General features: G+C 32.7%; 1 protein-coding gene across 1 annotated transcript; it reads left to right on the top strand.

The window, feature by feature from the left end:
* Positions 1-6,773: 6,773 nt before the first annotated feature.
* On the top strand, positions 6,774-8,175 carry LOC149401850 (putative aquaporin NIP-type). Its single transcript, XM_089609307.1, has 5 exons — positions 6,774-6,881; positions 6,978-7,199; positions 7,487-7,684; positions 7,789-7,850; positions 7,953-8,175. The coding sequence occupies exons 1-5, from the start codon at positions 6,774-6,776 to the stop codon at positions 8,173-8,175; spliced, it is 813 nt and encodes a 270-aa protein (XP_089465433.1).
* Positions 8,176-13,631: the final 5,456 nt, after the last annotated feature.

Raw genomic sequence — 13,631 nt, 5'->3', positions numbered from 1 at the left:
TACCTGACTTTGTCCACCCAGACATTGAATGACTCTGTATGGTTGTTTGTCACATGTTCTACATGGTGTCGAGTGTCAAAACAACTCAATGACCAATGATGTGGAGGTATATCGGACAACCATCTATGTGCATCTGAGTTTATGTAACGAACCTGTGCAAAAGGTTTTAAAGCATATTTCACAAATAAAGTTTAAAGCATATTTCACAAACAAAGTTTAAAGCATAGATAAAAAAAAAAAAAAAAAAAAAAAAAAAAAAAAAAAACCCCGTAGTCAAACACAGACCTCGTTTAAAATACGCTTGAACTCTTCAAAGTTTCCAGTCTCTGTAGCTGACCAGAACTTGTTTCTCAACTCAACATCGGAGAATGATTTCTGAAAATTGTTCTTGAGATGGTAACAACAGAATCTATGAAGTGAACCCGGGAGTATAGGAGCAGCTTGCAATATTCCCTACAATAAAACACAAACTGTAATTATTATTCTCTAAAAATAATAAACTGTTAAGCATTATATAAAGATATAAAATTGTTTACCTTTTGCCGATCACTCATGATACACCAAGGAATTCCGTTGTTGTTGTCTCCGATAGCCTGTCGAAGATTAGTCATGAACCACTTCCAACTGTCATTGTTTTCGGCCTCAACTATTGCAAAAGCTAAGGGATAAAACTGCATATTGGCATCAACTCCAATAGCCGTGAGTAACACGCCTTTGTATCGACCCTTCAAATGACAACCGTCAACGCCAATGAAAGGTCTACATCCACTTAAGAATCCCTCTTTTACACCGGCGTAGCACAAAAATATCCTTTGAAAGGTTGGAATAGCATTAATGTCTTCTGGATTTGTGTCGGGTGGGAACTCGCTTTGTAGAACTACCAAACTGCCCGGGTTTGTTTGTAAAATCATTTGAGCATAACACCGGAGTTTTTTGAACGACTCCTTGTGATCTCCTTCGGCCTTTGTTCTAACTTTTTGTCTTGCTCTCCAAAGTTTTACGTTGCCAACATCGACTCCGTAGTCATCTTTGAGCCAGGACCTCATTGAGTGTATTGAAATGTCGGGATTCTCGCGTAGCTTTGGACCAAGCTTCTTCGCAATCCAAGCAGCTGTGACATGACAGTTATTCATAATTGCTTGACATGAATGCGAGTCATTGATGTTTTTTTATCACAAATGACATTTTATCCGGGGCTAGCGAGGCATGAACTCTCCAACCACACTCTTCGGCCTTGCAGTGGACCGTTACCCTTGATTTTTCAAATTTCACTTTCCTCATCTCAAATCCCTCTTGGATCGCATAATCATTGAGAATAGAACCAAATACCCTGTAATTCTTGAACGTTTGCCATTGCATAAGCTTCACTTTTCCACTTTGTTCACCAACTTCCACTTTAGGAATACATGCATTTGGGTTATTCACATCTTCGTTAGCATTGCCCGGCCTTTCATGCCCCTCTCCTTCACTAACATAATCAATTTCTTCATCCTCGTTGCAGATATCTTCCTCAATTTCCTCACTACTCGGCTCATCTTCTTCAATCCATGACTCATCCTCACTCTCATCCTCGGCAGCAATCCCTTCCCCGGCCTCATTCACATCATCGGCATCACTCCCTTCCTCGGCCTCATTATACACAGCAAGAATCGTGTCAATGGACATTTTCGAACTTGCGCAAAATAAAGACACCCAACAACTGATCCTTCATTCACAAAAAAAAAAAAAAAAAAAAAAAAAAAAAAAAAAAAAACCCATAAAAATAGTTGTTTTCACAATAACAGTGCATATCGAGCAAAACACACAAAAAAAACATGAGCTGATTAATGAAAACCTTACCTTAAACACACAAATTCTTTCCGAAACCCAGAATCAGAGAAGAAAGCGTCAAGAATCCGTTGAATACGAAGAGTCTCTTTTTTTTTTTGAAACACGAAGAGTCTCTCTTTTTTTTGAAACACGAAGAGTCTCTAGTCTGGTATGTTACGTTTCAGACTTTCAATTAAAATAGTGTTTAATGAATATTTTTTATTATTTAATTTTTTTATATATTGCATATTTTAAGGGTAGAATTGGAATTAAATAGAAAATTTGGGTCAACATCTAGGAAAAGTCAAGAAAATGAATATTTATGACACAATTATATGTTTGAGGGTATAATTTCGTTATTTAAACTAAACACAAGGTATAAACTCGACATTTTTAAAAATCGAGGGTTAAACTCGACATTACACCTAAACACAGGGTATAAATATGTCATTTTCCCAAAAATTTATGAACATATATACTTGGATTTGGGAAAGGGGTTTTTGCATGGCACCGAATTGAAATGGACAGTGGAGGTTGATAAAAAAGTCCAATCCATGATGATCGTCGTACGCAGTTTCCACGTGGCAAAGGTGTTCTGTGGGTCCCACGATCATGTTGATGCCCATGCTATGTTGCTGAACCAAAGCATCCTCTCTGGTTATATATATTTATAAATTTAATATATATATATATATATATATATATATATATATATATATATAGGAAAATTAGTGGTTGGATCCAAAGAGGGCATAATTGGGTGTGTTTGTATATGTATTATTGTGTTCCACAATTAAAATTTGGGAGGGCTAAACTAGCCCAAACATACCCTTTTTCTTTTAAAATTGTAGTCTACTATTAACATATTTAAAAAAAGTAACTAATTTATTAGAATAATATTTCAATATTTCAATAATATCTTTAACGATTAATATTATTAATTATCAAAATAAATAATATTAACTTTCCAGTAATTTTGTAAATTAATGTTATTAACGGTCACGAAACTGTTGATGTTGGAATCGGTTCTCAACAATCACGAAACTATATTATATTTAGTGTGTCATTTTATTTATATTTATGTGGATCTCAAGAATTCGTCGTATGAGAATGGAGTAAAACTAATATATAGCGAAATAATAGAGAAGAAATGAACATAGAATAAGTGACGAATCGAAAAGAGATGATTTTATTGAATATTTATCAAAAGTGTACAACTAGGGTCGAGCTCCGCTCACCAAGAAAGGACAACCTCAACTCAATGTGAAGACGAGTTCAACTAATACTCTGAGTACAATTTTGACAAGTAATAGCGATAACAAGATAACATAACCTGATCCATTCCTAATAGATCTATTTATAGCCACAAATAGCTCATCATCGGCGTCGATCTCGGTGACACGTGGTCAAACTGGAGGTCTTCAAGGAGCCACGTACGTGTTGACTTGAGTTGATGATGACAGAGAGGTTGGATGAAGACCGCTTCTTCCGGGGTGAGCACGTTGTCACCCTGGACTCAGCCATGGTGGAGAGTTGAGCTCATATAAATGAGCTGGGCATGTGCTTACGAGGGGGTGAGCTCAGGAATGAAGTGGGCCTATGTCAGGCTAAACTCAAGATTGTCGGTCATGCACTCGAACTTGGGCCCAACTGAATATTTATCTATTATTAACGAAAAATTAGCTATTAATAATTTAAAAATTTTGGTACTTAATTACTTAGAAATTTAATTAAAAAATTAGTTCACCGACATAGATTATTAGTTTAATTTTAAAGCGTTCATATTTGGTGAAAACTTTTATGAGCTTTATAGTCATAGGGGTTACGAGGATAAGGAGATATGGAGGTTTTTTATGTTACTAATTTTCTCAATAATAAGATAATAAGGTAGGATCCAATTATATATTGGGTTATAACAAGCTATGACCTTACTTATTTATATTTAATTTTGAAGTTAAGGAAAAAAGAGCAATTGCTCTTGTTGATTAGTGGTGTGCGCGGTCCGGTCCGGTCTAAAATCGATCAAAAGATCAAATTGGACCGGTGTAAACAGTTTTAAAAAAATTAAACCGGACCGGATCAAATAAGAAAAAAAAAACGGACTAGACCAAATTGGTTAAAATGGTCCAGTCTGGTTTAAACCGTTTCAGACTGTTTAGACCGGACTGTTTTGGACCATTTTGAACCGCTAGACCGTTTTAATTTTGACCTATTTTTTATTTATATTTTTCTTAAATAGTAACCGATCCGGTCCATTTTTGGACCGTGTTAAATAGGACCGTATTAGACCGGACCGTTTTATACCTATTTTTTATTAAATTCTTTTATACTAACAGGTCTGGTCTGGTCTAGACCGGATCAGACCATTTAAAAGTACAAATCGGACTATATCGGTGAAATTTTAAACAATTTAAAACCGAATCGTTGGTCTAAAAATCAGTGATTCGATCTGGTTTATGGTTTTACTAATTTTCTGCGTGGCCCTCTTGCTGACTACATAGAAATATATACTTTTTCTGTATTCTTATTCTACATGTATTTTTATTACTCATTAAATAGTTTTATTTGCCACTTATAAATTATATTTATATAATTATATTTGTGAAAGAAAAAAATGGACCCCAATGTGACATAGACTGTTCACTGCTAAAGACTTAATTTATACTTTTTTTTTCTTCCTAATAATGGAGGCAGCTGCTATATATGTGTATGTTCATAAAGCTTCACACTTGCACATTCAGTCCCCACCAACTTCTTGGAACTTGAGTGTTTGTATGTCAGATATCTATCAAATATTCATTCCCACCTATTATAATGTCTACATATACATATAAAAATAAAACTTGAAACAATTTGGTACACTAAATATTCTTGTATGTATACATATATGGCCGGAAGGTACCTAATTAGAAGGTGCACACATTAAATCTATATTATCTAAATTATTCTATGTATTTAGAGAAGTTTGCGTATTCGATTAACAATGATGCGATCACATAATCGAATTCTTAACATGTTTAATATAGGCTATATGAAGAATAATAAGTTCTATAAGCACAACGAGGCAAAATTATCCTTTAATACACACCAATGAGATAAAATCAATTGTTTAAGTTTATGGCATGTCACAGATGGTTGTAGAATTTGACATGATATAATTCCTATGCGTGGAAGAATTTAAATTGACTGAAATACTAAAAAGAATGATAAAATCAATTGTTTAAGTTTATGGCATGTCACAGATGGTTGTAGAATTTGACATGATATAATTCCTATGCGTGGAAGAATTTAAATTGACTGAAATACTAAAAAGAATGTTTAAATATTCTTGGAATGTACATGTTGGGACTGTTAATCCCTACTTTTGCTATGCATTTCACAAGAAGAAAGAGAAATAAACTCTACGTCAAAACATTATGATTACAAATCAGAATTTTTGACTAGTGTTTTTGTTTTTGCGTCATGATTTTGACAGTAGTTGTAGTCACGTCCATGTAGCGAGGGTTAATATTGTAGTTCTAACTTCTAAGTACATATATATTAAGCAAATTCAGTCAAACATACCAAAACAGCTATATTCGTAGTTCTGTGTATCGTTAGTACTTTTCAAATATTTATCAACATTCTTTTGGTTTCATTTTTGGCTCCACATCGCCAAAAAAAAAATGCAATTATAAAGTCTCTATCAATAGGTCAACAACATTATGAATACATTTCACTATGGAAATATATAGAAGGGATTGTAGACGAGCATTACACTACTATATGCAATTTTACTAGGGTTTATAGAAATGTCTCGAAATTTAAGAAGATGAGCTATTGAAGATGTTGAAAAATAAAGAATATTACGTAACTATCTAACAATTAATAGTATTGGTCCATAAACAATGCTTATAGGCTAACGTGTAATCCTGTATATAATGTAACAAATATTGACAATTGACAATGAAGGCGTGGTGGTGAAAAGGATTTGTAGTTAATTGCGAGAGAAGAAACTTGTGGTTGCATTTTCATCAGAGAACGTGGCTTTATTTGTTACTTGAAAATCATAAGTATATAAATAGTGACCCTTGGACCATTCACATAAACTCATTTATGGCTGCCACAAAAAAAAAATTATAATAAAATAAAATCTATTTTTTTGGCACAATATTTACAACTAACAAATAAGTTTGTTTGTTTGTGTTTTTTTTTTTTTTTTTTTTTAATGGCACCATTCGAAAGCAATTATAAAACTTCTTGAAAGACTTGTTTCTCGCGCAACATAGATTAGCTTATTGTTTATGAATAATCTCATCCAGAATATGGTAATCATGAACCTTGCTTATAGTTGGGGAGTTTAACATTTTGGAGAATGCAAACCACAATATTGAGACAACCGTTTTTCATTATTTATTCTCTAAGAAATCAAGGAGGATAAAGACGGGGTTATAATTTAAAAGTTTATAGTTTAGCGGAAGAAAAAAAAAACAATGATGTTGCTGTAGTTTTTTTTTTTTTTTCAGTGTATGCAGTTATATTCTACTTGTATGTGAAAATAAAAACTAAATTTGATTTCGCAAATTGAGCATTAAAAAAACGTGTTTTACGGTAGTATAAATTGTATAAATGACATTTTTTCGAGGAAAGAAAATATGAAGGACTTTAAAAACAGTTAGAAAAAAAAAAAAAAAAAATAGAGCTTGCAGTACGGAAATAAAATAAAACAAAATCCATTGTTTCGGATTAGTCCCATAATACACGGTTCATTTTGTTTCCAAGAAATGCACGTGTACAAGTTCCATAAGCTTCCCACCAAAATAGTTACACCGTTAATGATCACAAAATACAAGAGAATGTTGTTTATTTACCAAATTTAGTCTCGCCCTAATATATTCTTTTTGCTTGAGAGAGATAAGGTTCGTACGTATATTTGTGTGTGTGTGTGTGAGAGAGAATCTAGTTTGGTAACAAAGAAAAAAAAAATGTCTCGAAGTCTATCAAAGATTGAAGAAGCTCGTGGCGATAGCCCAACAAGCGCTAGAAGCCCCAAAGTATGGTCAAACCCGGAGGTGGTACAAGTCATCCAAAAGGTTAGTGTTATTATCATTTTCTATTAATGGTTATTCATTTTTTGCATGTCACTAAGATAATTATTTAATGAAATAGTTGTGATGATAATGATGTAGGTGATTGCGGAGATTATAGGAACCTACTTTGTGATATTTGCGGGTTGTGGGGCGGTAGCGGTGAACAAGATCTACGGATCCGTTACATTTCCGGGTATTTGTGTCGTTTGGGGTTTGATTGTGATGGTCATGGTTTATTCCGTTGGTCACATCTCCGGCGCACATTTCAACCCTGCCGTCACCATCACTTTCGCCATCTTCCGTCAATTCCCCCTCAAACAGGCACGTACAATCGTTTTTAACACTTTCGAGAAACAGAAGAGAGAAGATTCTCAATTGAGAGAATGAAAAGAATTGTATTGAATGAATTGAAAAAAAAATAATACAATCGTATTTAACACTGATTAGCACAACTAACTAACCGAGAAAACAAGGAGAAGAGAAAGAAATAAAAGCTGACTCAGTAGCTGACTCGGAAGAACAAGTGTCGTATTATGTTTACCAGCTTAGATGGCCCCTCTTGTCAATCATTCATAATATTTTTATAATTATTCATGATTTTTTTTCAGGTACCGTTGTACTTGATAGCTCAAGTATTAGCAGCGATTCTAGCGAGCGAGACCTTATGCTTTTTGTTCCATGTAACGGAGGACTCGTACTTTGGGACTCTTCCGGTGGGGTCCGACGTGCAAAGCCTAGTCATCGAGATCATCATTTCTTTTCTTTTGATGTTCGTCATTTCCGGGGTCGCCACGGATAATAGAGCGGTTCGTCATTTCTCCTTATTTACAAAGCATACAAAATTGGTTTCTCTTTTTCTATCTTCCCTATTTTTAATTCTTGATTATCGTTCAATTTTCTCGAATTTCAGATCGGAGAATTGGCGGGGATAGCCGTCGGAATGACAATTCTCCTCAATGTCTTCGTTGCAGGGTAACTAAAAGCAATTGATACATCACAAAATCAATTTTTTTATTTTTTATTTTTTTTTATAATTTGAATTGATTCCAAATATTAAAAGGAATTTTTTTACAGGCCTGTGACCGGGGCTTCAATGAACCCAGCGAGGAGTATTGGGCCGGCGATTGTGATGAGAAAGTACGATGGGCTTTGGATCTACGTGGCAGGCCCAATAGCTGGTACAATACTGGGCGGTGGGGCCTACAATTTGATCAGATTCACAGACAAACCACTTCGAGAGATCACAAGAAGCTCTTCGTTTCTTAAAAGTGCATCCAGGAGTGTAGGTCGCGTCTAAAATTTAAAATAGTAGCTCTTTTTATTTCTTAATTCATTTTAGGATTTTCCCTTATACGGTCCAAATTTTGGGTTTTGATAGCTGAATTTTCTCTTCCTACTTCTTCTACGGGTCGTTATGTTTCATTACTATTTTCTTATTAATAAACTTGAGCTATTTATTACTCTGCAAATGTTTTAACCGTACACACGAATACATCGCTGTTGATGGATTTAATTAAGTTTATAAAATTTAGTCAGTCGTAATAATATCGAAGTTCATTTAACGTGAAACGAACATTTTAGGAAAATGAATGTCAGTGTATTATCTATTTGTATGATTTATTAGTGACTTATTATAGATAAATAAATAAAAAACAGAGGATGACTTATTATCACATTTCATGGAGGCCCAATTAGAATGATAACTCCAATGGACAATTTTGATTAAAAGGTATGTATTCTTAGTTAAAAGACTATAGCTTAGGTTTAAATTGTGTTTTGTAACATACTAAAACTATAATTCCATTTAAAAAACGGGTTACTGTTATAAAAAAAATTATATATTTTAAATAAAGCGTTTTTTTAAGTAAATTATTTTAATAATTTATTTCAAAGAATTGGGACCGTATCACGCTTGTTTTAAGGTCCGTATCACGCTTGTTATAATTATTTATTCTGTTTTGTATGAATTTTTCGCAAATATAGAAAAACCTGGACTGTTCCGAATATAATATAACTAATTCGTTGTACATAGCCACAAAAGATGACGTTCTTCCACCAATAAAAGCATGTATTATTATTAAGTGACAAAATATGGGACCTTGATTTTTCATGTTATATATATATATATGCCAATTGCCATGTTTGTATGTAACTCATTAGTTTCGGTGTGTCACACTCACACACCGAAATTAATTTGGAATCTCCCACCCTACATACTAGCAACAGACAATACTACTGTTTTTTTTCTTCTTCTTCAACTTGTTTATTTACAAGAAACAAAATGAAAAAAGGGTTAGGAAAAAAGAAAGAATTCATGGAATCATGATGGCTCGGTTGCAACCACTACTTCAACACCCAACACTAGCTTTCACCTAACTTACTACCCACTGGAAAAAAATAGGGAAAACTATAGTATTATAAAAGAGTCATAGTTAAATTATTGTCAATTTTGTTGATACATTTAATATTAGGTGTTAATAATTTTTTTTTGATAAATAGCTTATATACATGGATTAATATTTAAATGACAAAATAAAAAAAATTGAACATAATTTTATGTAATTTATTCTGTTAATTAAGCAACTCCAGACGACTATATTATATAAGTTTTCATTATTGTTGTTATGCGAAGACAACAAGAAGATGAAATTCAATATGTAAGTGTATATGAGAAGCAATACTTGCGTGCACATTGAAAAAAAAAACTTGAAAGATAGATAGAAATTAATACAACACCACACGTGTACGTGTGTGTGTATGTCAAATTCGGAGCAAATGAGTGAAGAGAAAAGAGATAATGATATAGACGGTGTAGTGGTGGGAGTGGGACCTCGGTGACTGGGATGAATCCTGAAACGACGTCGTAGGAGTCTGTTGTTGGGGTTGTGGTTGTGGGTGAAGAGGCTCTTTGTAGTAGAATGGGAAGTAAGGCAGTATTGGATCCGGCGGAGGCATTGATGCGTAAGGATAGGGCGGCGGGTACAGGATTCCTCCTCCGACCGGCGTTGTTGGACACGGGTATTCGCATGCCACGTCGGACACCGTTGGCGTTGGCAACTTCATTATCACGGCGGCTATGAGGAGAAGTGCTTTGCTCCAAGCTCTGGCCATGGCGTTGGTTGTTTGGTTTTTTTTTTTTTTTTTTTTGAGAGAATGGGAATGAAAAAGAATGAGAGACTTCTTGTGACTTTTGCGAGTGTGGTCCAAATGATTCTTTCTCATCTCTACTATTACTTTACTATAAATAAATATATTGCATAAATTAGTTGAATGAAAGTTGGAATATAGAGCCAAGAGCCCAATATAAATTCAATATATCTTTCTTTTATATGTGGTTCGTAATTTTATGAACACATTCTTTTTCTACCTCATTGTGAACTATTTGAAAATTTAATACCATTTTTTTTATAGGTATATAATTTTCACTCATACGGTTTTATATTCTAGCTAATATCATTTTTTTTAATATGTTTATTACTCTCATTATTTTTTTGAGTCAACCAATTGCAATAAGGGAGAATTAGAAATATAGTCGATTTAAATTTAATGCTAACATTTTAGTTAAGTTATTTAATGATTAAAACTAAACTAACATGCGTAATATTAACTATTAAGTGAAATGTTAGCGAAAAATTAAGCTACTTTGATAATATATAAATATTTAGCTATAATTTTAATTCAAGATAATCATTTGTTTATTGACATAATTTTTCTAGAATTAACTTTTTTTTATAAAGTATTATGAGCTAAATGTTTTACTTTATGAAAATAAGATCACATTAGTTGTACATCTAATTTTCTATAAAAAAAAATATGGGAAAATATCAATAGTATTCAATTTGTTTAATCGAAATACGCGATATAACATATTTTTAGAGGAGATACTGTTGATATTTTCCTAAAAAAAAAAAAAAAAAAAAAAAAACATTGACAAAATAAGAGATAAAAATCAAGCAATCCTTCCCAACTTATTAAATTAAGACACATATGATGGAAAGGATTGAGAATGTAAAGAACGTTTTAGCAGCCTTTGGTTAATATCTGGTTTATGAGATAATAAAAGATAAGATTGGCGATCACTTTGTAGACCATACGTTTTAGAATAGAAAGATCAACATGTGTACAAGTCAATGCTAAAATTAAATTTGATGGTACGATATTGGAAATATTTTTTCCATTTTATTAAGGTAGTTATTATAAGTGTAGATTAGACACATTGAATATTGAAGAAGGGTGTTGAAAGTAATCATGCTTGCACACGACAGTTTGAAATTGAACATAAATAAAGAAATGGAGAAATGCATTATTGAAGGGATTGGATGTAATGGACCATTATTTTTTTTCTGCAAAATTGTTATAGGAATTAGTTATGACAATCTATGTTTCGATTTCGGCTCAAACACTCTTATTCCAAATGAAAAAATGAAAGATTGGACCGCGTGGAAAATTCGATTTAAAAGAGTCTCACTACAAAAAATTCTAGGTACAACTACATATGTTGCTATTTCATATTGAAGTAGTCGCTGTTAAGAATCAGCGACTACAACAGTTTTCCTACAGTGACTACAATTGTAGTCGCTATTGGAATATATATATATATATATATATATATATATATTAATAATATCGAGTTTTAACTACACATCTTGATAATATAAATGATAACTTGAGAAACATTGTAAAAAAAAATTAATACATCGAATATGAAAAATAATTGATATTCATGATCATTCACACTTAAAAATATGAACAATTAACCAAAATATTTCTTGAAACCTAAAGATCTCCTACATAGTCAATGGTGTTTGTTAAGCGTGATGAAACAAAAAATTCGTAGATTATAGAACTAAAAAAAAGCTAATCACATTCAAAACTAACCCTAATTATTATCGTCTTCCCAGTCATTGTCTCCTAATGTCTTGGTGTACGAGCAGCCAGATTGCAATATTTGGCTCATGATCTCCTCATATGTAGTGTGATCGTTCGGATCAGAATCGCGTTGTTGTCGGACCTTGTCCATGTGTTCCTAAGGTAAATTCAACACTTTAATTATTTTCCCTTAAAAGTTACTAAATAAAATATCATGAATGCACTTTAAAAGCCAAACTGTAGTTATCATCTTTAAGGAGGAGTTAAAAGCGTATATCAACGTTTGATTAAAGCCCTGCTCAACATTCTCAACCACTAAATTTATGATCATAGGAATATACAAACAATTTTTCTTAGAATACATTAAATGCGTGGAAACTTCACCATATCTTCTAGGCTGTGTAATACATTGTGAAACATGTATTATATATCAATACTTATCCATCATGAAATTAAGTGAATTAGGCATATATTCTTCACTCCAGCTACATTACTCTTTGATTTTTTTTCCTGTTTGCCTTTTGCTTTGAAAGAGTCCCGCACAAATTAATTGACTGGGTCTTATTAAGAACTTCACACCTTTTTATAAAAAACTTTGAAATAATTTTTTTTTGCTGATAAATAACACCTAACAACAGGGACCTGAATATACGTCTTTATTTTTTCCTTGATCTCATCATACTCTAGAACATTACTTATTATAGGATCTAATCTTTGATTGATTCACTTCCTAAATAATGCATAATAAAACGGTATCTAGGAACTTACATAAGCAGTGTGGGCGGCAATCGAAGTCCACTCCGATTCTTTAAAATGTAAATTTCTCCACGCGTCGATTGGACTTGCTCATTCATCTGTCTCCATATTACGCTGTAACATGTGTTCAAAATCAAAGAGCACAACAATATGCATATTTAGCAAAAAGGGTCAAAATAAGATTTCCATACAATCTCTAGACATCGATATAAACTCCTATAATTACCATGTTATATCGATATTGCGCAATTGACTATGACCACTTTGAACGGCCACACAAGACCGATTTCTGGAATAAATTTTTGACCTTGCATTCATATATACATAATCAGAGTGTTAGACAAAATCTTATTATATATGTGTTAAACATAAAAGAAAAAAAATGTAATTACTTGAGTTATTGGACTCTCCACCCATTTCAACAGGCCCTCTCATTGTTCCTTACTGCGACATTGGTCGGGTTTGTGTTCTCTGACTTTCTCTTCACCATACTCTTGAACTTGTTCAAGCTACTTATTCCTCCAATCGTTCTTCCAATTACAAACCATCTTTGCTGCTTGTCGATGAAGCTGCACTATAAGTTCTTTGTTCTCCAGTATGATAAACATGTCCTAGACACCAATAAGTTACAGACTATTTTCTAATAATGTGTACTGACACACACGTACACAGAGAAGTATTTTTATACATAGAGAACAGTAAATTTTGAAAAAAAAAATACACAATTTACCTTCATGTTCGTAAAATTCAACAGTAAATTGACTCGCAACATTCATTCGGAAAATTATTTTTGGGGAATTAATTATTTATGGTGGAATTAATTAATTATTGTTGGATCAAGTAATTTATTAATTAAATTGAATTTAAGTTAGGCTTCTTGTACTTTGTAAAATTCGAAATACCTAGGCCCAATATTGTATTGTGGGCGCCTACAATAAAGATTTATTTTCCAATATTCTCTCTTTAATTAATTGCTAGTTATAAAGATGAGAGAAAATACTAAGGGTTGAAATATTCTCTCATCATTAAATAAGAAAAATAAATATTTTCCTTTAAATCTCTCACATTAGTTTCCTTATATTGTGGAGAAGAATAATGAACCATTAAATCAATGATATTGATCTGATG

Source organism: Urtica dioica, chromosome 3, assembly GCF_054948205.1.
Source record: "Urtica dioica subsp. dioica isolate 48M chromosome 3, U.dioica_male_clone48M_v1_H2, whole genome shotgun sequence".
In the NCBI taxonomy this organism is placed as follows: Eukaryota; Viridiplantae; Streptophyta; class Magnoliopsida; order Rosales; family Urticaceae; genus Urtica; species Urtica dioica.
The sequence above is the reverse complement of the archived record's forward strand: the minus strand, read 5'-3'. Positions and strand labels throughout refer to the sequence as shown.